The sequence below is a fragment of the Crocuta crocuta genome, unplaced genomic scaffold, assembly GCF_008692635.1.
Source record: "Crocuta crocuta isolate KB4526 unplaced genomic scaffold, BGI_CrCroc_1.0 scaffold619, whole genome shotgun sequence".
In the NCBI taxonomy this organism is placed as follows: Eukaryota; Metazoa; Chordata; class Mammalia; order Carnivora; family Hyaenidae; genus Crocuta; species Crocuta crocuta.
Window position 1 is genome coordinate 5,489,103 of NW_027533395.1, and position 24,562 is coordinate 5,513,664.

The following is a 24,562-nucleotide window of genomic DNA, read 5'->3' on the forward strand; positions in this document are numbered from 1 at the left end:
CAAATCTTAGCTATCGGTAATTCCATCTGTAACTCTAAAAGAGAAGGTCTTTCTCTTTCTTGACGTTATCACAATAGTGTCATCACACACCAGGAAATAAAAGTGGGAAGATACTTTCTAGGTAATCCTCTGATGCAAACCTTAGCTTGACAGGGAACAAATACAGGTTCAGGGAGGGGCCTCTCTGTTTAAGATGGTGTAGAGGCAGATTAGCTTTATTAGGAAACTTCTCATTCCTGCTTGCATGCTTTTTCAGAATCAGCAGAAATCAGTGCTATGGAGTTGCCAGGAAGAATACTAAGCCTACTTGAAAGGGCTGGCATTTGAAATAAATGGAAAAGAAAAGAGGAAAAAAATTGCTTTGGCCAGCCTCTTGGTAAGAAAGTGTGTGTGCACATGCATGCACACGCACACACATACACACACATGCACTCCCTTCTCTGACCTACCTCATCCTCTATCTCCACATCACAGGCTTAAATCATTCAATTCTAAATCATTCCTCCTTAAATCATCATTCCTAAATAAGCAGCATTAGCACTGGTAAGTGATTAGCATAGTATTTTGGGAAAATGAGCTTCTGTATTCTGAGTTCTAAAGCGCATGCTGTCTGCTGCCCCCCATCTCGGCATCACTTAGTAGCATTTGGAGCCAGGCGGGGGGCCAGCGTCAGGGAGAGCTGGGACAGACTGATCACCACTGCCTTCCGTGTCTCAGGCACTGCTTGCTGACCGGCAGCGGGATATAAAAAGGCCTATTACTGCTGCACACAACAGCAGCTGCATTATCTTAGTTTGCCTAACACTTAGGTGCGTTTGCGTGTATTCTGCTGAGGAATGAAAACCTGTGATAAATGGGCTTTAGCTTGTTGTGTGGAATTAGCATAAATTAATCCCTTTCCAGTTGCAGCCTAAACAAGGTAGAAAAGGGAAGGAAAATGCTGAGCAGTTTATTTGTCATTACCCACACACAGAGTAAAGCATGGGCATGCCAGTTCCGTAAGTGAGTCCGCATTTCTAAGTCTGGGTGCTGGCACACATTGGTTCTGAAATCCTGCGAGGACTCAGAAATGCACTGAATTATCATGATCTGTTCATGAGGGCCTAGGTTGATTATAGTAACGGCACTGTTTACGATGATAACAACAGTCTTCCTGTGAAAACTGAATGATGTATATAGCGAGTACTAAATAAACAGTCACAGCCTGTGTGCATGAAAGCAGTTTCATAACTCTACGTCTGGGGTGAAAAACCTGATAGAATCCCTTTTTGGAATCAGATTCCGAGTCTGCCACTTCTGGGCTTAAGTGACTTACATGGAACCTCAGTGTCATCCGCTGCATAATGGAGCTAAAACAAAGTGCTTCTTTTAGAAAGTTGTGAGAATAAACCAAGATGGAATTTTTATAGCCCTTGGCATAGTGTCCAGCACATGGTACATGCTCAATATTTGTAACACTGTCCTATCTTTACTATTATATCCTGAAAGGGTCTTCTAAAGAAAACAGCCCTGATGGATGATGGAATTAACCACGGCTATAAAATTCCCCATCGTACAGATTCACAACACTCATCAGTAATTAACCTTTCACAGCAGTCCTACAGGAAAACTCATTTAACTCTATTATAGTGTTTCCCAAAATCATATGGCCAGAGACCCTTTGCAGACCTAGGTCCCATGCAACATAACTTGAGAACGAGCTTCAGCCTTGCTCCTTTGTTTGGTTTATTTCCACACTGCAAAGTCAACAATATGGTGGCACCAGCTGGTGACGTGGCTCTACGAATCCTTAGTGCTGTCTGTAGTTACTCGCATCCTACCAAAGGGACTTTCTTAGAGAACTCCTACCTGCACTATGACCCTCAAACCCTGAACTCCATTTCAAATCCATTTCTACATTACGGAACTTAGTGCTGTCAAGAACTCACAAAAGCAAGTTTGCCAAGCCTTGATTTTCTTCTTGACTCTCCTGCCTCCAAAGCAGACCTAAGATGGGCTTTAGTTACATGCTTGGAATATCATGAAATCCATGTGGTCTGAAAGCTCTTTTCCAGAAATTAAGATGATACAGAAATGGTACAAAGTTTATCTAGAATGCAGAAAGGGCAAAAGGTTTTCATTTACAAAAGTACTTTTTCTTTCTGTCAGTTCAAATCCAAAACCAATCATGAGAGCCACAAAGGCTGCCATACCCTAACAAGATAAAGCCACAATTCTGGAGGCCTATTGGCCAGACTGTGTGAGAGTTCCAGTGAAGCCTCTAATGCCTAGTGAAGCACTGCCACTAGTTTTAAAGTGAAAATTGTCTTCAGGAACATCCAGTCATGGAGTTTAGGTCACTTGTCCAAGTAATGAAAACTATGAGTACCTCAAAGACCAAACTTATCACTGTAATTGACAGACAGGAAGAGAAAGGTGCATTTTGGTTTTCTAGGGTTGAAAGTTCTAGGGATGAAAATCCTGCTTACTTTGTAAAGTGCTGCTCAAAGTATAAATTTATAGACTGAGAATCACCTGGAGAATGTGTGAAAATGCAGTGTCCTTCACTTCACCTAAGAAAAATCTATATGTCTTTGAGAATTGATCTCAGAAAACTGTATATGTAACATGCTACACATGCCATTGTTGCACACAGCAGAGTGAGAATATTGCATGGAAGATCCCACCTACTATCACTCATAAAACATCCACTCCTTATCTTTAGAGTATGCCTGACCTTTATATTCTCTGGGTCACTAAAATAAAACAAAAACACACCCCTTGATTGATAAAAGTAGCTTAATCTCATTATAACTTTGAGAGAGCTTGTTAAACTACCTAAAAGCATTTCCAATCTCCTCTAAAAGAGTGATCAGCCTTGTGGAGATTGACTGTATTGCTGGATAAATTGTCTACCCTTCTCTGTGCCCAAGGCCTTCTGCACTTTGAGTCTGAAGCTTTTCATAACAAGAGTTGAAATCTGTTTCCTTACCTCTTGAATTTGGGCTAGTATTACAGCTTGATGTGGCCATGGAATGAAATGGGACTGAGGGTATGCCAACTGTAAGCTTCAAGGCCTCTGCACTTTTCCTCTCTCTCTTCAAATCCTATCATTGTCATGTATGAACATGCCTAGAATAGCTTGATGAAGCATGACAGATCACATGGATGAGAACTTGGTTCTAGAACGGCTTAGAGCCAGCAGACCCAGCACAAGGGGCAGCCCAGCTAAGACCAGTAGAACTCCCTATGCAATGATGACCTAAAGCTGACTGCAGATACACAATGAGCAAAGCCACTGAATTTCTGGGTGATTTGTCATACAGCAATAGCTTACTAATACCTTCTTTATTCGAAACTTTTCTCTTTCAAATGGTTAAATACCCAATTAGCAATTCTTATGTTTGGGCTCTACATTACCCAATTTTTGCTTTGGAACTCTGTCCCCACAGGCAGGGTGGCAGGATATAAGTAAGATAATCACAACTATTTTCTTCTAAATCAGAACACTTTACTGATGAAAAGGAAGGGTCTTAAAGCTTATGCACACACTACAGATACAACCCAGAACCCAGAGCAGTCCTGGTCACCTCTAGGTAGAAGGAACTTAGTGTCTAAAAGGTAGCTTGTCCTAGGTCTGGTGTCTTCTCTGTGTTTTATATGTGTTCTCTTGCCTTCCATTTCCTGCCAATTTCTCTGGACTATGTGCCTTGCCTTGTCTTTGGGGAGCTGTGTCTCCTGCATCCTATTATGTCTACCTATTTCCAATCCAATGCATATTTGGATCCTGTCTCCAAACTCTTCTTACGATCATTTACCCTGACCATTTTCCACCCAAGAGTTTCTAGAAACATCCTCAGGCTGGGCCAACTCAGGCCAGTTACCACATGGACATTTAAGGCTTTTTTTATGAGCCCTGAAACATCTCAGGAAACAATGGTAAAGAAAGAATCTATTATAAGGTAAAGAGCAACCTCAATGCTGGCCTCTGCTATATTTATGAAAATAACACATTCATGTAATCACATTGTGGAAAGGGCTATGTTTAGATATGCTGGCACCTGTTATTACTTGCCTTACGCCATGATGGCTTAATAGCTGCTGAAAGCCACTGAGTCCACATGACTGTGAAAAAGCCTAAATATTTGCAGAGGACAAAAAAAAAAAAAAAAGATTTATTTGGGGGAAAAGCAGAAGAAAAAAATACTACTAGGATGAATTTACTCACAAAGATTTGTGAATGATAACTGTAGATAACAATGCAACCGGAGACTAAAGGGACGGATGAATTTATTGGCTGTGGAAGAATTTCACTAGTACTAATTTCANAAAAAAAAAAAAAAAAAGATTTATTTGGGGGAAAAGCAGAAGAAAAAAATACTACTAGGATGAATTTACTCACAAAGATTTGTGAATGATAACTGTAGATAACAATGCAACCGGAGACTAAAGGGACGGATGAATTTATTGGCTGTGGAAGAATTTCACTAGTACTAATTTCATCCCTAAATGGAAAATGTTATTGCAACAATTTATTTCACTTTACAGTTCAGAGCCCCACAACTCCACACTATGACATCTGCATCCATAATGATGTGACTCAGATTATATTGTACTTTCTAAAGCTTCTCAACTGATGCTAATTCTGCCTTCAAGGGGAAAGGATCTTTCTCAATGTGACACTGTTGGGCAGAATTCATGATGTATCCCGACCTAGGCTGAGATTCTAGTTCCTTATCCCCTCCCACGTTTACTCATAACATATCCAAGGGCAGCAACTGAAGCCCGAAAATATTAATTCTCTAGTATCTCTGCGATAGTATCTTTTTATTCCACCTAAAAATGAAAATGAACCAGTAACCATAGAGGCCAAGATAACACAAGATAACAGTTTTATTAAAAACCCACACATATCCTTGACAAAGGACAGCTTTCCCAAATCTAACAGCTTCAAGAAGGCAACTGCTAGACAGATAGGAGGGAGTGGGAGTAGTTGTATTTAAATTTTTTTTTTAAAAATTTAACCTGGAATGTGAGGCGCTTCCTTTGAGCAATATTAACATTTCACATTTTTTTAAATCAACTGTATCTGAAATTCTGGAAGAGCAGTGATCTCCCTGGAAAGCTGAAGGTAGAAGAGTACCATGATTCTCTAACATGCAAAAAATACAGTGAAATGCAGCTGCATCATTTTCTGCTCACACTAGCACATTAATAGCATCTAGATAATACAATTTGTTCAACTTTCATAAAACTCATGGCTATTCAATTACATCTGCCACTAAGATTCTAGTTCACACTTTAATCATTTTTCAACTGCCTCACGGCCACAGCTCTTGGCTGGCCTTTGGCATTCATCTAGATTATGGATACAGTACATCTCAGATTCAGAGATAGGTCTCATTTTTTTCCCCCTTCCTCCCACCGTCATCTACTCATTCTGCCAATTAGCTTGGCTCCAGATATGCGGAAAAATTAGATTTTAATGTTTATTACTAATTTCCTCCTACACCTAATATCACAGGCCCTTCTGTTTTAATGCATGCTTCTGTTTTAGTGGATGCCCTGAGATGTAAGTCAGATTTATTGCTGGCGACAGACATGCACCTTCCTTTGTTATACAGATGGAGTTGTGTCTGTGTCTATGGAATGCTCTATGGGAGTGGCTGGTGAGCCTGGGGAAAGACCTGGCTGTATATGCATCATTTGGGGGAACTTGTTAAAAATGCAGATTACCAGTATCACTCCTCAGGATTTTGATTCAGGGTGTGTGCAGGGAGACCTGAAAAATCTCTACTTTTGTGAGGCTGTCTAAAGGATTGACAAAGTAGGGTTGGGTCAAGAACAGATGCTTTATAGCCGAGATCGTCTACACTGGCTTATACTGAGTCTTTCCAACCATACATGTTTTGAGGGAAGGATCAGTTCTAGCACTTCTAGCTCTGTGTCTCTGTGTGGCAGCCCCACCACCTAAGTTTCAGTTTATTTGTCCAAGAAATCATTCCTGTGAGATGCAAATCATCCCTGTGGTGCTGTTGTTTGTAATATAGTGTGAATCAATTTAGTTAGGTTTTGTGTTCTCAAATAAAATATTACCCCTTGCTTGTTCAGCCTTTAACTTCCATTCTCATGCAGAACCTCATCTCTTCTATCTTGAAAGAATCAACACATTTTTAAGCCGCGTTCCTCCATTCCCATTGCCAAATATAATCAGTGAATTTACTCACGACCATGGGTTCTCACAACAAAGATACAGAGTTTGAAGTAGCTTAAAAGATTTGTACCAGCAATTAGGGCTTTGATCTATCCACTGTCAGCAGACTCCTCCTGCCCAGGAATCGACTATAAGGTGGTAGACTGTAGCTCCGAATTGAATGTGTAGTCTGCTCCTGGTCTCAGCTGAGTTTCAAGCTTCTACTTCCAGCTTCCTGGTGGGGTGTTCCACTCATATGCTTTATGATATCAAACCTGACATGAACCACTGATCTGTGGCAACCCAAAAAGAAGCTCCTACTTCTAGGTCTCCATCTCTATTCGATAAATTACCATTTCTTGTCTCTTGGGTTGAAAACATCTTATAAAATGTGTAAAAAAAACTTTGTTACAGAGAAAGCTTTTTGACTGTTGCCCAAACTTATTATTTAAAAAATCCTTCTTCCATCTGCCTCTTCTTTCCTTTTCCATATGCAGCATGCTCTGTAATTTCAAGGATACATTGTTGAGAGTTTTCTCACTAGCAAGCATGCATGGGTGATGAACGACAAAGGTTATGCCATAAATGGAGTATCAAATAATGGCAGATTTGATGTCCCTGAATTTATCCCTCTTTCTCCTCATAATTTTACCTTCAGTAGATATATCAATTAAGAATACTTTTTTTTAAAATTTAAATATTTTTATTTATTTCTAGGAGAGAGAGAGAGACAGCATGAGCAGGGGAGGGTCAGAGAGAGGGAGACACAGACTCTGAAATAGGCTCCAGGCTCTGAGCTGGCAGTCAGCACAGAGCCCGATGCGGGGCTCGAACCCACGAACCGTGAGATCATGACCTGAGCGAAAGTCGGACGCCTAACCGACTAAGCCACCCAGGCGCCCCTCAATTAAGAATACTTAAGGGTAGTTGGTTAAGCACCTGACTTTAGCTCGGGTCATGATCTCATGGTTTGTGGGTTCGAGCCCCACATTAGGCTCTAATGTTGACAGCTCAGAGCCTGGAGCCTGCTTCAGATTCTGTCTCTTTCTCTCTCTCTGCCCTTCCCTCACTCCTGCTCTGTCTCTCAAAAATGAATAAATGTTAAAAAAATTTTGAAAAGAATATTTAAGGATATATATCTAGATACCCCAAACCATGTCAAACTATGCATCACTTTATCCATAAGCCACACCACATCACCTTGTTCTGCCTCTGCTAAACGCAGCCCCTCAACCTGGAATGCTTATTTTCTCTTTGTTTTGGTGAATTCATATTCAACCTTAAAGTTCATCTTTATTGAACCTTCTTTCTGCATGGAATATTTTTCATCTTCTTTATTTAGCATCAGTAAAGCTTCATGCACATCATTGTTGTGCCTCAGGTCCAGCCAGTGTGGAGTGAATGAGGGTCCTAGCTCATCTCACACCACCAGATGAACCATAGGTTTAGGACTAAGTGCTAAGGAAGACAGAGTCACGTGAGGAATAAGATGATAAATCTGAAATGGACCTTGCCTGTGAGTAAATTCCAAGTTACCAGGGGGCAATGAGAAAACTACTGGCATTTTAAGGCTATTTTCTTAACAGCTTAACTTTGTTCTTCTGTAAGTACCTACAGAGATCAAATGCTCTGCATCTGATTTGAAGCCTTCCTTCGAGTCTTATTGGAAAAACTCTCTCTGGGATGACATTGTAGCTCTCAGAATGTAGAAGAATATAGAAAAATAAAAGTAATACCAATGAATAATAGAAGGCCAGGGTAAGACCATGGATGAGAGAGAGCTCAAGAGAGACATCACAAAAGATGTGAAGGTCTGGTATGATAAGGTCAAGATAGTGCGATCTAAGGTATGGACCCTGAGCTCTGCCATGAAGTGAGGCACTCTGGTACATGGGGAACACTCCTGCCAGTGACCAGGGCAGGGAAGTAAGGCTGCTACCTATACGTGCTTCAGTCTCCTTCAGGAACAGCTCTCTTGCCAGTCCTCCTCTCTAGGCTTCCTTAACCTGGGACACGGAACTCTAATTCTTCTTCAACATTCTCATTTCCCACAATGTGGATATAAACAATTGTAATGCCTCCTGAAGGGACACGTGACATAAAACACAAAGATGCGTTTTCCTCAGATGCTTACTGGAGAAGAGAAGGTCAGGCTCTGCTCGCCAGTTATCTGTTAAGAGTCAAGATGTTATAGAACAGATTCATAATCAAATTAACTGAAACTAAATGTTCACTGAGGGAATGGAATGTTGAAAATATCTCTAGTGGTTATAAGTTACTTACACATCTGATTATTTATAAAAGCAATAGTTATGGAGCACCTAATATGTGCAAGTTCTCTGCTAGGTACAATGGTTATCATCATCACTAGACAAATACAGATTTAAAAAAAATCCATGTGAGGTGAGAGAAGGAATAGATAATATCCTGGGTAAAAGTCTCTAGAAAGACAACCATGCAAAGGCTGGAATTGATTTAAGCCTTAAAAGTCAAACAGACTCAGGAGATGTAGAGAGGAGGTGAAGGCAGTAGAAATATTCTACTTGTGAACAGCATGAGCAAAGGTACACTTCAGTCAAAATGCGGTGTTCTAGTTGGGTACCCGGCTTGATCGATTTCTACTCCTTTTTCCCCGCTCTCTGGGTTGTTGGGGAACATCATGGCTTTTGTCCACTAAACACGGCTGATTTCAGGTCTCAAAAGCCAAAGAGAGCCACTCTGGCCGCAGCCCTCCCTCAACTTCTTGTTAACAGTGTCAGTCTCTCCCTACTTACATGCAATTTCAAATCCCTTTCATCCACAAAGAGAATTTCAGAAACGTAGCTGTCATGAGTAGCTGAGCTCCCAAGAGGAATTGAAGAGAAATGGAGAAGTGCAGGAATGGCTAGGAACAAAACATGGATGGCGTTCAAAGTTGAGCTCAGTGTAGATACCAAAGCTAATGAATTCCCAGGTAGAAAATGTGGGGTGAAACAACCTAAATCCAGTCTCTAATGACATCCAGACCTAGAAGTGCTTACCTTGTGTTCCTGTAAACGCAAACAGGGAACTGAACTTGAAAAACAAAATAAGGCCAGTAAATTCCTGAAAGGAGACAGTTCTTTTTCCTTGGAGACAAACCAAATTATGCACTGCCTGTCTCACTAGCAACATACTCTGGCTCCAACATTTTTAAAAGAAGCCTGCTGAACATCTGCTGGGCAATTAATGGAATGCAGCAGTGTGCTGGAATGGTCCCCAGGAAGGTATTAGCAATCCTGCTTAGGAGACATGAAATGTTGCAGACAGTGGTCCTTTTTTCTTGTTTTTAAACTTTTTAAAATTTTTCGATTTTTATTTCCTCCCACCTGCAGGGGGGATGAAAGGCAGGGAAAGGGAGTGAGGTAGAAGTTCTGCCTCAAATACTCTTCCTCAGTGTCTCCTCTTTTCCCCAGGCATCTTCGTCCTTCTCTTCCTAGACATCCAAACAGGAGTGTGCTAATTTCAATTTAAAAACATTGTGGCAAGTGTCTCAATCCACTGATCGCCCATCCAATGTGCCACATTTTCTATGTGTGAAAGGAGAATTCCCTCCACCATCTTGGCAGACACAACCTAGTACTCTGTTCAAATAGTTTACCACAATCAGATGGTTAGGGCTAACTCAGGAGCCATCTCCAATGGGAAACCATTCCATCACGCATTTCGCTTCCTCATCATAGTCATTAAAGAGAGCCCACCATCACCTAAACCTTGGCATTTGCAGTGAAAGTCAGGCCAAGGGTGATGTTGCACTTGTGGATACAGCCAACTCTAACACTATCATGAGAAACACGGCCACACTCAACAAAGCATTTCCAACCCTATTATTCCATCAGCCCTTGATATTCTTTTTCTTTACTTTACAAACTCAAGCTGATTATCTACATAGAAGTCTACATCTACTCCAGCCACTGAGCCAGTCATAACAGAAAGATCAATGCCACTTGATCAACGTCTAGAAATCAACCGGCCAAAAGGCCCTACTATCCAATTTCACAGAGAGGAACCCTCAATAAGCCACAGTGGCTGGAAGTCAAAGACTTTCACTCTCTAACATTGGGGTTTTGCTTCAAACTACATTTTTATTTTATTCTTTTAGTACTCTTGCATCATATAGATCTATACTACAGGGGGTTCTTCAAATCTCAGTACATTTACATGAGCTCCGGGAACATACCTTCCTTTTGCCACCACTTCTTTCCAGAGATCTGCCCCCCAAATTCCTAGTGGTAGAATGAACTCTAACATTAATAGGAGAAATTTTCCAGATCTTCCTAACTTTCCATTATCCCTTGCCAGCTGGAACTTACACTAGTGGAATTAACCCTTCATGATTATTGGGGATGGACTTTCTTTCCCACTTCCATCTATGAATCTCACATGGAGGCTTTTGGATGCCTTCGCTGTTTTGGTTTCCCTTGGCCAAGCCGCCGCCAAACCAATTTCAGTTAATTACCCACTTTTTTGATCCCTATTTTTCAGTCTGATCCCAGCTCTTCCAGTTGTCCTTATAGGAAATAATTACTTAGGTAACACTTAAAATAAGATTTCAAATTCAGCAAAATAATTGTGAACCATCTCTGGAGTGTGATGTGATAATCAGTTAAATACAAATCAGGCACATAAAATAACTGCAGGAAGAGAAGTGTAGGAGGAAGCAAAGGTGGGGAGTGCAGGTGGCTTCTGGAGCTGGAGGAGTGGGGTTAGTTCTCTGCCTCATTTAACCTAGGGTGGTCCCCTTACCAGCAGAGGCTCCAGGTAAACAGGGAGTTTTTTTCTGATAAATGAAGCTACTCCACAGAAAAATATGTTGCTTGCAGAGAGTGTTCAGGTAGAATCTGAGTAGCTGTAAAGCAAATCTGGCACTACAAGGGATCAACTAGTTGGCCACATCCCTTCAAATCCAGAGTTTGGTATGCAGTAGGTATGCAATATCAGGCTCAGGTGTTTTCAACACCTGAAAGGGAACAAGGAGCTCTAGCTGTCACAGGAGAGGACGATAAGGTCCAGTCTGCCACCTAAACAAGCTGGACTGTCTAATTAGATTAACTGGTAAGTCTATTTATTTAAAAAATTTTTTTAATCCTTATTATTTTTGAGAGAGCGAGCGAGCAAGCAAGAGAGAACGTGAGTGAGTGGGGGAGGAGCATGGAGACAGGGAGACAGAATCTGAAACAGGCTCCAGGCTCTGAGCTGTCAGCACAGAGCCCCACATGGGGCTCGAACTCATGAACCATGAGATCATGACCCAAGCCACAGTTGGTAGCTTAACCTACTGAGTCACTCCGGTGCCCCAAATGGTAAATCTATTTAAAACAATTTGAAGTTGTTAACATTCTACTCATTTGAAAAATGTGTCAGTGGGTGGCTATCAGGATGAGTGCAACTGATGTCCTTGTACTTTGTTTTCCAGTACAATCAGCCATGTGTAACTGCCCTGTGTCCCCACCATTCATCAAAGACCAAAGGTCAACCTTTTGGTAGGAAACGGCTCATCTACGTTATCCCTAAGATAAGCTGGAAGCTTTCTTTCATGCCCAAGGCTTAACAGTTGCTCTCAGAGGTGTTGCTTAATTGTTCTCGATGTTCTCACACTTTCCCATTTTCTTCATGGCATTTTTCATCAGCAATATAACTCAAAAAGGGGCATTTGTTAATTTGTTCCTTGTGTGGCTTTCCCCAGTGATGGAAGCTTCATGAAGGCACAGACTCTATTCTAGGCTGAGGACACTGCTTGGTTCAGAGTAGGAAGGCATTCAGTACATGCCTGTTCAATGGATGAATTAGGATGACAAGCTGGAGAAGAGAAAATCAGCTGTCCTCAATCCTCCTTGCTCTTAAGAGTCATCTTCCTCAAGTGATAGTCTGACTCAGTTATGCCTCCATTCAATCACCTTGGTGGCTTCCCAGGGCCCACCCACCAAAATAAGTACAAATGGCAGCCTGGCATATTTCTGCACTCTACTTCCATACCTCATCCTCACAACAGTGACTTTTAAATATTTTTTTTTAAGGCAGTGGGATTTTTTTTCTAAATAAAATATTTCACAAAACCCTAATAAAGAACAAAAAAGAGATAGTAACCAAGGAGAAAAGAGGCCAGTAGCTGAACTCCTTGGCCTTCTTCTAGACCTAGGCACACCTCCAGAATCTCCAGACAACCAGAGAATGGAGGTGGAAACTGCTGTTGTTTGTCCCACATTTTCGGCATCCCCCAAACCCTGGAGACTTTCATGCTCCTTCCTTGGGCCTTCGGTGCTTGAAATGATCTCTGGAGGCCAATTCTTTCCATCCATTGAGGTTCTTCCCAAAGACCACCTTCTTCATGAAGCTTTCCTGTACCATTTTGACTATACACAATTTCTTTCTGTTTTACATTCCCTACACAACTTTGATTGTTAATAACAAAAAAAAATAGAAATAAATATAATAGATTACTATTATTAGTGCCAGGCATTACTCTAAGTACATGACCTGAATTGGCTAAATCCTCACACAATCCCATGGACATAGGTACGAGTGCCATCTCTAAGTCTCAGAGAAGTCAAGTCTCTTCTCAAGGTCTGTCTATATGGCAAGTAAGTGAGGGAGCCAAGATTGAAACAAATGATCTGGCTGCAAAATTGTAAAACCTAGTGTGTAAGTATACCAGCTCTCTACATAAGCATGTATGCATTTTACTCATTGAGATTCCCCGCCACTGCCCACTTCCCAACTCCACAGCACCACCACCATTGCTACCAGCAAATTTTGCCACATCACAATCAGATTATATGTTTTTTGTGGACAAAGGCCATTTCCTGTTAGCCTTTGTATTCCAGTGTAGCACCAGCACTATCCTCTGTAAAAATAAGTACTCAATAAATATTGATTTATTATTAATGTAACACAACAGTATTTCTATACCCTTAGAATTACCAGAATTATCCTAGTGATTTCTATATAGCCTTAGCAGGAGGATCTCCTCCTCCCCCTACAACATTTTGCACATGAAGAGAAAGAAGCTCAATGATACTAAGATCACGCATGACTAACTTAGGGTTGTTCTTGACTACGGCCCTGTACAACTCTTAAGTTCCAGTTATTTCTACTCACTATCCCAGGACTGAAAGAAAGAAAATTATTGATAATGGAAGTAACTGAAAATGAGGTTTTGCAAAATGATCAGAACAAAGTTATTTGTAAGGCTAACTTTATTTTTGAGACTTCTGTTAAGAGGGAGCATGCCAACATTTGAGGAGTCTGGATCCAGGTGATTCCCTGACAGTTTTTGCTAGTGCCTAAGTAGAAAAGTCATCTTATTCTTACAGGTCCCTATTAGGGCAAAAATGCCAGGCAAGGGAAGCTCCGAAGACTGACGCCCTATCTCTCATTAGCAGTGGTACCACCTTGTCTTGCTAAGCTGAAAAGACAGGTTGGGATCCCCCTTTGCTAGAGCCACTAGCCAGACGCCAGGGACCTGGAAACTGACCTGCTGTTAAGTGGGCCGCATGGACAAGGATTTGGACCCCAGGCTTCAGCTCAAAGTGCACCGAGTTTTGATTGAGCTTGTGGATCAGCAGTTCTGATATCTGAAAGAAGAAGAGTCATAGTGAGTGGCACCAAAATTGTCATACCAACTGCACGCTGAGACATATTTACTGTAGTTACCAAGACATCCTGTGAAGTCTATAAATGAGTCTTGTATGACTTTGAATTTTTACTCCGGAATATGCAGATCTAATGATTTTTTAAGCATGACCTGAGTTATATCCCACAAAATAGGACAAATAGTAAATATAAAAATTTCTGCTCTTAAAAACTTATCCTATATTATTCTAGAAAACACTACCCCCCAATTTTTTGAAAGAGCATTTGTTATACATAAAAACTTAAGAGACGTAATTATGTACAATTTACATACTTTGGTGAGGTTTGTATGCATTTACTTATTTTACTTGTTGATAGTAGACTCTGTCTTATCTGTGCTCCCTTCTCCTTCCCCTCACTGTATCCTGTGGCTTTCACAGAGTAGATACTTTATGAATATGTACTGAATGGTAAATATAGTTCCACCAAAATAATAAAAGGCACAGTCTAGGTAATGCTTTGGCAGGTCCTTGTTCCATGCTTATGGACATCAGCTACACGGTTCCCCAGGCTGGCAAAGGTGTCCTGGGCAGACCTATGGAATTCTAGACCACAAAATAGTTAACCCCCAAAAGAAGCAAAGGGCCATGTTTCAGTAGTAATAGCATAAGGACAGATTTATAGACAAGATAAAACTATTCACTTATTTAAAGTAGAAATCCCAGCTCAATTTTCTTATTCTTCTGAATAATTTCTGAAAAGTTATTAGGAAAACCACCCCCTGTTATTTTTATCTGGACTCCTTGCTTTACTTTTAATGTTCTAATCATCAATTTAATATTTTATTTAGTATGCTATTTAAGTCTCATTAGATGCTTTCTGACCACCATCTTTTCCCTTTTATATTTGTTGAGTTGTATTTAGTCTACTGATTTGCCAAAATGACACCTTTGATTGATCCTTTTATCAATTAAGCAGGGACTGATGGCTTTGTTTTGAAGCAGAAAGTTCCTGGCAGAAGCCCTCGATGGGTAATGGAACTGAATTGCCCTGCAGATGAACTTCTTTCCTTAACAACAGGAACTTGGGATGACTGTCAGTGACCCGTGGTTGAGCACCTGGGATCCGGTGCAAGCTCAGCATCTCAAATGCTTTCATTTGGCAAACCATGCAGAAAACCAAGGCTGTGAGACAATTATGGTTAAAACAACTTTATCCTCTATATTAGGCTACTCTTTTTCCTGGACACAGAGAATATTCCAGAATGCTCCGGGTTTATAGGAACAGATTTTTAACACAGACTACATAGAATAGTTTCCTCTGTGATCTCTAAAGTGTTGCAATGTAGAGGTTCCTACTCTATCTTATAATTCAGTTGGTAAGGTTTTTATGGGAATCTGAGAGAGGATTTTTAGTAGAGGTCAATCAGAGAAGTTTGGGTTATAAAACAGATAGATACACACATAGATACACACACAGAAATGTGTACAAATATGTGTGAAATATTTATGTTTATATACATATATGTGTATATATGTGCATATGTGTGTATATGTACATGTATGTATATACATATATATATACATACATACTTTTGCATTTATACTAAGTTATTTTAATTCAAATCGGAAAGACCTGCCAGAAGTAACTGAAGAAGTGCCCTGTTTTGCAGAGGCCAACTTATGGCCAAAAGGGAAACATTCATTTGCAAGAAAAAGACTTCTCTCTTTCAACTCTTTGAAGTGATATTTATTTCTTACTCCCCAGGACTGTTTTTTCCTCAAGTGAGAGATACAAATGACTAAACCAGAAAACAGAGATCATCAGAACAACGTATTTCTAATTTATAATCTCCAGGAGAGTTCCTGGTGAAATAATTAACTTCCCAGATTTGTTTTGGTTTATACTATTACTTCATTGGATTTATCTTTATCACTTACAAGATTAAGCAGCCTATGCCAAAATAATCTGGTAGCAGAAAGTAAGTTTTATGTAGTTAACTTGCATAAAAGGGCATGCAATAAAGAACACATATCTGTGGGAAAGAAATTATGCACAGGAACAAAACTGAATGAAATGTACACTGCATACAAAAACAATCTCAATGAGAACCATGTAAGTCTCTATTCAAATGAGTATGAAATTGTTGACAGATTTTGATAATATTTAAAGTTTTATTCCTGCCTCTTGTAGAATTAGCCTATATTTTTCATCAGATCATAAATTATATATTTTTATTTATATAGTATACAAATACTTAATATACCATGTAATTCATATGCACTGAACACTGTATAATGGCAAGGTTGTATATTTCTTACTATCCTTCTAACACAACATGTCTCAGGTATTACTGCTGGTGTCTCTGTGGAAAGGAACATGGAACTTACAGGTCATACCTAAATTTAACCAGTTATCAGCTGAAGAGTTGACACTAGACTTTGCTTTTGTTTGACTCCTAATCTTGGGGCATTTACATTAGAAATATTTTCCTTGAACCAGGTAGCAAAAAGAGAGAGCGAAAGATACTTGGAAAGAGGTCTGGCTGAGCAGGTTTATGAAATTAAAAAAAAAACAAATAAAACCAAAACTGTAGCATTTCCATAATCATGCCGCCATCTTTTATCCATCTGCGAGGTGCACTACTTGCGATAGCTGTCCCATGTCAGCTGACTGGTATGAGCTGTGCAGACAGGCAGCAGCCAACCCTCTCCTCTGACTTGCCATGTCTTGTTCACCAGTTAATACAATGTGGAATGTTTGGAAGAGGTTTCAACTATGGAAGGAATGAAATGAGCTGGATTCTCTAGGAAAGGTGGCAGCAGCCTAAATGAGAAAAACAAAACCTTGCATGATAGAGACTTAGTGGAATAATGTGTGGCTACTGGGACATTGAACCTGCTGAAGCCAGTTCCATATATTTATTTTTCTTTTTCTGTTTAATCAGGTGTGCTGTCTTAGCTAATTTCATGTATCCTTTGTGCTGTTATCCTCTCCTGCTGCTCTCCTACACAGGCCATTTTCTATTCTCCTTCAGCTAAATAATCATGAGCAAAGAAACAACATATTCTTGGAATTTGCCTAGTGGTGGACTATGCATGTGATCAAAGTTTCACTTGAGGTACCAGCTAAAACGTACAGTGGGGATGCGATAAAATGCTGGGAAAGCTACCATCAGAAGGGCATAGTGGGGGGCGCCTGGGTGGCTTAGTCGGTTAAGCGTCCGACTTTCGCTTAGGTCATGATCTCGCGGTTCGTGGGTTCGAGCCCCGCGTCAGGCTCTGTGCTGACTGCCAGCTCGGAGCCTGGAGCCTATTTCAGAGTCTGTATCTCCCTCTCTCTCTGACCCTCCCCTGCTCACGCTGTCTCTCTCTCTCTCCTAGAAATAAATAAAAATATATATATATAAAAAAAAAAGAAGGGCATAGTGGGAGGGATCTTCTACAGAGAGAATGCCAATTCTCTTCCTTATCTTCTTCACAAAATATAAAATTAAGTATAACAACCAGAATAGGCTAGGTTAGGTGGAGGGAACAGTATTAGAATCTCAGAAGTTTCAAACAATGAAGGCATCTTTCTGGCTCACATTTGATACCCCTTGCAGGTAGGCAGTGGTGCTTATTATGGTCACACAGGGACACAGGCTGGTGGAGTGCCCCCTCAAATGTTTCTATCCACAGCACCACAAGAGGGAAAAGAGCCCTCAAGGGTCTAAACCTAGCATTTGAATACTTCAGCTTGGACATGACACAAACCACTTCTGCTCCCAGTGCATTGGCCAGAATAAGCCACATGGTTCTTCCCACAGAAGTGACTCAAGGATACAACTCTATCAAGTATCCAGAAAGCAGGGAGCAGGAAGTATTTTTTAAATGTTGATTTATTTATATTTGAGAGAGTGGGGGAAGAGCAGAGAGCGAGAGGGAAAGAGTGACTCACAAGCAGGCTCTGCACTGTTGACACAGAGCCTGATGCCAGCCTGATCCCACAAACCATGAGATCATGACCTGAGCTGAAATCAAGAATTAGATGCTTTAACTGACTGAACCATCTAAGTGCCCCAGGCTGGAAATACTTAGTCAACAGCAGTGATGTTTACTGTTTACTGATGACATTTAACACCCAAACAATTCTTAATGAAACCAATAGGCAAAAACACACTCTCAGGTTGTAATGGAAGTGTCAAACATTGAAACATGAAAAAAGAGAAGTTTAAGGGCAGAGAAGTTGGTAAATCTATGAAACTTATGAGCCAAAGAAGTGGTACAAGGTCGAACTATAAATACAAAATGGTCTTTGGCAGATTTATCAGTGATAAAGTTATACTGGGCCAAAATATTAATGTTTATCTCTGAAGTTGGCAGGAAGAATGCAAACTCTTCTGAACCTAAGTAGCATTCTGGTGCCATGTTCAGTGCCTGATACTTGCCTGTAATGCCCTTGGAGCTGATCCAAGTAGATCACTCCTGATCCTGTTACATTATTAAGGTCTTTTCAAATAGCAGTTGAAGAATCATCCTTTTGGATTCAACAGAGGGAGATCTTCCCCACTTTATAAAGCCTAATTTTTGTATTAAATCTTGGGGAAGGCAATAGAACCAAACACTAATTCTAACACTAGCTTACTTAGTTCCCTTGCTTCTGACACCAAAAGAATCGGCTTGATTAAAATACCTGAGAAGTTTCCTGGGTGATATAATGAAGAAACACACTGGTTATACATATTTCCTTCCCTTGTGTTCCCCATCACCAGCCCTAAATTCTCTCTTTGGTATATTCCTTCCTGTTCAACTCTTACCTAATCAACTTTCAATTATAGTTTCCTGCTTTAATGCTCTTGCTCATGAACTCCAGAGTATCTCTATAATTCAACTCCCCATGTTAAAAAAAAAAATCTGGACAGGGCAGATTATGCAGGTAAGAGTCTGAGATTATCAATTATATTTTATAATGAATCTTTAGTCCCTTAAGATGCCACTAGTATACTGTTCCATTTCCAGAGATACCTTTCCTTTCTTTGGATTTTGAATTTTTTTTAACACTCATTTTTGAGAGACGGAGAGAGACAGAGCATGAGTGGGAGAGGGGCAGAGAGAGAGGGAGACAAGGAATCCTCAGCAAGCTCCAGGCTCTGATATGTCAGCACAGAGCCTGATGTGGGGGGCTGAACCCACCTACTGCGAGATCATGATGTGAGCCAACGTGAGATGCTTAACCAACTGAGCCACAGATGCCCCTGGAGTTTGGATTTTTTTTTTAATTGTAATTTTTTAAAAATGTTTTATTTATTTCTAGGAGAGAGAGAGAGAGAGAGACAGCATGAGCAGGGGAGGGTCAGAGAGAGAGGGAGTGACAGACTCTGAAACAGGCTCCAGGCACTGAGCTGGCTGTCAGCATAGAGCCCGATGCAGGGCTCGAACCCATGAACCGTGAGATCATGACCTGAGCCAAAGACACTAAACTGACTGATCAAGACACTCAACTGACTGAGCCACCCAGTCGCCCCTGGAGTTTGGATTCTGCATCTGTCAAATGTATATGGTAAGAGAGACAGTCAAGGAAGAAATTCTTTGTTGGTGGTTGATATTTTTTTCCAAAAATCGTTTTGTTTCTTTTAAATGTTTTCATGCCCTTTAAGGATTCTGCCAGACAATATGTAGGCTCGCTATCTCCCCAGCATGGCATCACAAACAACCTAGGCAGAACATGATGGTCTTTCCACCCTCCAGGAGAGCCAGATATGAATCTATTCACTTCTGAGGACTCAGAAGCAAGGGAGTACAGGGTGGGGGTGGGGGGAGGATGCTCCTTACCTGAGCAGCCAGGGAAGCAGGATGTGTTATCCTTGATGAGGCCAGCTAAGGGCAAGTGAGCCTTTTCTTACTTCCCAGAGATCGGAAGGAGAGACTAGTAGAACCCTCCCAGACAGAGGTCACTTGATTAACCCTGCCCACGTTATTCTGATAACAAGGTCAAGTACTTCTCACTGTGAGGAATTTTCAATTTATTTCACAGACAAGATAGCTTGATCTGAGCCAGCATCACTGTTCCCTGGGGAAGCTAAGGGAGGAGAGCCAAGAGCCCTTTGCTGGGGCCTCATCCTCACAATCCTCTGGGTCCATCTGGCCAGGGTCCTACTTCTTCCCCTGCTGGGAGTTCTGTGTTGTATATTTACAAGAAAGCAGCTGGAGCATTAAGAGAGGGGTAAGGTCGGGGCACCTGGGTGGCTTAGTTGGTTAAGCGTCCGACTTTCGCTTGGGTCATGATCTCGCATTCGTGGGTTCGAGCCCCGCGTCGGGCTCTGTGCTGACTGCCAGCTCAGAGCCTGGAGCCTGTTTCAGTCTGTGACTCCCTCTCTCTCTGACCCTCCCCTGCTCACGCGGTCTCTCTCTCTCTCTCCTAGAAATAAATAAAAAAAAAATTTAAAAAAAATTACAAAAAAGAGAGGGGTAAGGTCAGCCCTTTCCTAGTTCAGTCAGGGATTTGGATGCAGACTTCCGGGAGGAGTGGGGAGGGCGGTCCTTCCTGTTGTTTGGATCTGCTTTGCATTCGTTTACAACTTCTGTGGAATTTATTACAAAGGGAGTCACTTGCATTTGTCTGCCTGGTGTTACTTCTCTCCCCCTATTCTTCTTTGAGGAAGCATGTCCCTCTCCATTCTCTGTCCACTTGATTCTAGAGAGGCTTCCCGAACCCTTGATCCAGGCAGCATACTGGAGCCGGCACTCTGTCCATCTGACTACACTCTGCCCATCTGACTCCGGAACTTGTAAGAGACGCCTGCTTCACCCAGGCTGAGCCGGCTGGCTGTGCACGTGCAGCTCCCGTGCTGCTATTGGGGGAAGGGCGGCGCTTCCTGAGTGGGGCTGACCTGCCCACTAACTAGAGGCTGGAGCTTTCTGTGGCCATCCCTGCCTCCCTGCACACTGGCTTCCTTCTCAGACGGATTGTCCATATGGTAGCAAAGAGATGAGGAGAGAGGGAGAAGGAGTGTGTTGCGTGGCTCTGAATTCATCCGTGCCTGGACTATACCCTTGGACCTTCCAATGAAATAAGCTCATAACATCACTGGGTTTCCTTAAACTCGTTTAAATTGGATATCTGTCAGTTGCATCATAAATAAAAAGAATAAAGATTCAAAAACTCAAAGCGAAACAGAACATTTCTCATTCATTTTCTGGGGCATCAGCCTTGGTACTTTTAGCAAAGTGGTATCCAATCCACGTCTCCAGCAGGGCGGAGTGGGGGACTGTGAGCTTGAGTGCCTCACAGAAACAGAGGCTGTGTCACCACAGGCAAGTCACTGGCTTCTCTGTGTTGGGACCTCAAATTCCTTCACTTTAAAGGGAAGTCAGAGAGAAGGGTTCACACAGCTTCTTAGGTTGAAAACTACAGGTTTCCAACGGCAGCCCGTGTCGCAGCATCTGGACCCAGGGCTCAGTTTTATAAGTTGATTTCATTATTGGACTTTTTAAGTCAGGGTAAGGACCTTCCCTACAACAAGGACACTTAGCAAAGTGGTATCCAATGTGCTGGGTTTGGTATTTGCTTGGTTTGTTTCCTAGATAAGGCTGATACACTTGTAGTTTCCTTAAGCAGATTGATAATTGCTAGCCTGGTAGTTTGATTCCCTTCTTGCCGCAAATGCATTTGAAAACTCAGATAGGTCTTCCTCGCTCCTGCATAGTCACTCATGCACATTCTATTTCTGCCTGTCTTCGTTCACCTCTCAATTTTGTGTGATTTCATTCATTTCTCTTTTTCTTATTCTCACCAGCATCTTTCTTCAATACATGCCCTTGACCAACCCCAACAGTCTCTTTCGCAAGCTTAAACTTTCCTTTTGGGGGCATCTGTGTGGCTCAGTCAGTTAAGTGCCTGACTCCTGGTTTTGGCTCAGGTCATGATGTTGGGGTTTTTTGAGTTCAAGCCATACATCGGGCTCTGTGCTGGCAGTGTGGAGCCTGCTGGGGATTCTGTCTCTCCCTCCCTCTCTGCCCCACCCCCACTCACACTGCCTCTCTCTAAAAAGCAAACAAACAAACAAAAAACTTAAAAAGAAACTTTCTTTTGCATTTCCACATATTCTCTTGTTATCATAAGATGACCACAAATCATATGCTTACAACTTACTGAGCATTTACTATAAGCCAAGTACTTTGCATATCATTTATTTGTTTGTTTACTTATTTTTGAGAGAGAAAAAGAGCACAAGCAGGGGAGGAGCAAGGACCAAAGGAGAGGGAGAGAATCCCAGGCAGGCTCTGTGCTGCTGCCAACCAGCCCAGAGCCCAGACGTGGGGCTCAAACCCACCAACCAACTGTGAGATTGTGACCTGAGCCAAAACCAAGAGTCTGACGCCCAAGTTACTGAGGCCCTCAGGTGCCCTGCATATCATTTCTTTACTGTTCTCTCAAAAACGACATAAAATAGGTATTAAGATTATGTGGCTTTGGCGAATTTATTTAACTTTCCTCGTCCTAAATTACTTCGTCTATAAATAATGGAAATAGTGGATATCAGAGCTGAAACTTGAAACATGGTTTACATGTTTCCACTCCCATGTGTTCTTTCTAATAAAATGGCTAATGTCCCCACAATGTGTGCCAAATGCTAAGTCACACAGGCTTCAAACAAGCCAGCTGCCTGGAGACCTCTGATTCAATAGTTCCATCAATGACACCAGGGACAGCCACTCAATTCTCAGAATGTTGTCAGATGAGAGAGAGAATAAGATGAAACAAGAACTCCAGAGAAAAGAGCCAAAACAATACACATTCCTACACAAGCAAAAGAAGCTTCACAGAGCATGCCTCTCTTCTGTCCATATTTCCCAGGAGAACATCGAGAAAATAGGATACTTTTAGGAAAAAACAGAAAGTGTGAGAAAGAGTGATGCACAGATGATGGGATAGGAAATTAGCTGGCTCTCCATCTGGACTGTCTTCCATACTTGAAAAGATTAGACCCTGGATTTCATGGAGAACTGGTAAGATTGCCAGAGGAGGGACAATTGTACGTGTTCATACCTAAGGGCTGTGGACACTGATGTACCTCCCGCCCAGGTTCTCAGCGGTGGTGGGAGAGGACGCAATCCGTTTCCTGCTCCCACCAAGTCGCAGGTGCAGATAATTACTTGTGGAAAATAAGGGGACGCTGAGTGCCAGGGCTGAGCAGGGTCAGAGGCATATCTGATGGACCCCTGCTGCCGGCTCTTCAATCATGGTTCCCTAGGAAATGGATGTCAACAGGGCTCTCCAGGACAGCTTTGTTCTTCCTCACTTGTACAAGGAGGAAATTACAGAAGTGAGCCTGCTGCCAAGTGAGAAAGCAGGGTGGAAAGGAGGGTGTGTGCTGGGAGGGGGGCCAGGCTGTAATGCGGGGCTGTTGTTATAAGGCTGTTACAGGAGGTTCTCGATCCATCCTGGCAGACTACCAATCACGGGACTAGATTATGGGCTCACTGTAAGCAAACCGGAAAACTCCACGTGCTCGAGGGGGAAAAGCCAGTATTTATTCAGAGCCTGAGAAGAATCCTGTTTTTAATCTCTCTGCCAGAAAGAACTGAGAAACCAGAATCATGTAGTCTCTAATCAGGTAACCAGAGCAAGACTGATCATCTATTTTAACTAAGTAGATGATGAAAAAAGGGGGAAAGGGGAAGAAGAGGGGAACAGGAAGAAGAAGAGGAAGAAGACAAAGAAAATCAGTATAGTAACAATAATCCTCACTACACAGATAAAAGAATCTTTTGAAGTTAAAAAGAAGAGAGGTATAGGCCAAAGATCAAAGGGCCAGGAAAGAGAAACACACACACACACACACACACACACACAGAGACCAATCGAATACTGCAAATTAGGAGCACATGAGGAAAAACTGGATCCCACACAACCACTACAGGTTATTTGGAGCTAATATTATTTTACTTATTATAAACACAAAACAGATTATCTTCACATAGTGGTGATAAAGAGGATTCATGATTTGTATACAAGTCATACCTTTTACAAAAGACATCATGCATGTCATGCCATTTGAGTCTCACGACGCGCTTGTGATAAAAGTAAGAAAAGGAGTAAATCGGTTCATCTTCCATGTAGTATTCAGCCACTTGCTTTTTCTCTCACTTAATATCTTGGACAATTTGTCACACAGATTTATCTAACTCGTTGTAAGTACTGTGTCCTATAGTGTGGAGATACATTCCGGGTAGTTCAGTCACCCCCTAGAGTCACCACTCCTGCGTGACTCTGTAGTAATGATCACCAGACTATGGATGAGAAACAGCTAGTGTGCTCACTCTCAAGTTCAGTGCCCTCAGAGCTGCTGTGCTGGTGGTTGCTACCAGTGGGGGTGTGGCTCAGACTGCGCAGAATGTCACCTTGGGGACTCACCTGCTCCAGGTCCTCCGCTGACCTTTTATTTTCTCCAGTCGGATCCTGATAGGGCAAGACAAAGAGCTCAGCGGTGGTAGGTAAGCCAGGGAGCACTGCCACCAAGATGTGCTGGCTTGGGACCCCTGTGGCCTGAGGGAGAGACAGAAGTGCCTGTAAGTCCCACCAAAAAAGATGGTGAGAAGCATGGAGAAGAAAGGAGTACTCAGTGCGGTGAATGCAGGTAGGGAGGAAGGACTTGAGCTTTATGGAAAGGGGAAATGACATGGCACAAGGCAGCTGAAGCCTGTGCCGATGGCATTCCCGGGGGCGAAGATGGAGATTTCTCCCCGAGGGATGTGGGGGCTGCATCTCTATTTCTGCCGCAGGACAGATGGCAGATGGAAGAAGGTTAAACAGTGG

The 24,562-nt window shown here is 41.9% G+C and overlaps 1 protein-coding gene across 1 annotated transcript in view; it reads right to left on the bottom strand.

The window, feature by feature from the left end:
• The window catches only part of SORCS1 (sortilin related VPS10 domain containing receptor 1), a 514,658-nt gene that overhangs the window by 7,880 nt on the left and 482,216 nt on the right, over positions 1–24,562 (bottom strand). The window contains exons 24-25 of the mRNA XM_077748457.1: positions 24,161–24,292; positions 13,665–13,764 (exon numbers count right to left, since the gene is read on the bottom strand). Coding sequence (XP_077604583.1) covers positions 13,665–13,764; positions 24,161–24,292 — 232 coding nt within the window. The remainder of the gene's footprint in view (positions 1–13,664; positions 13,765–24,160; positions 24,293–24,562) is intronic.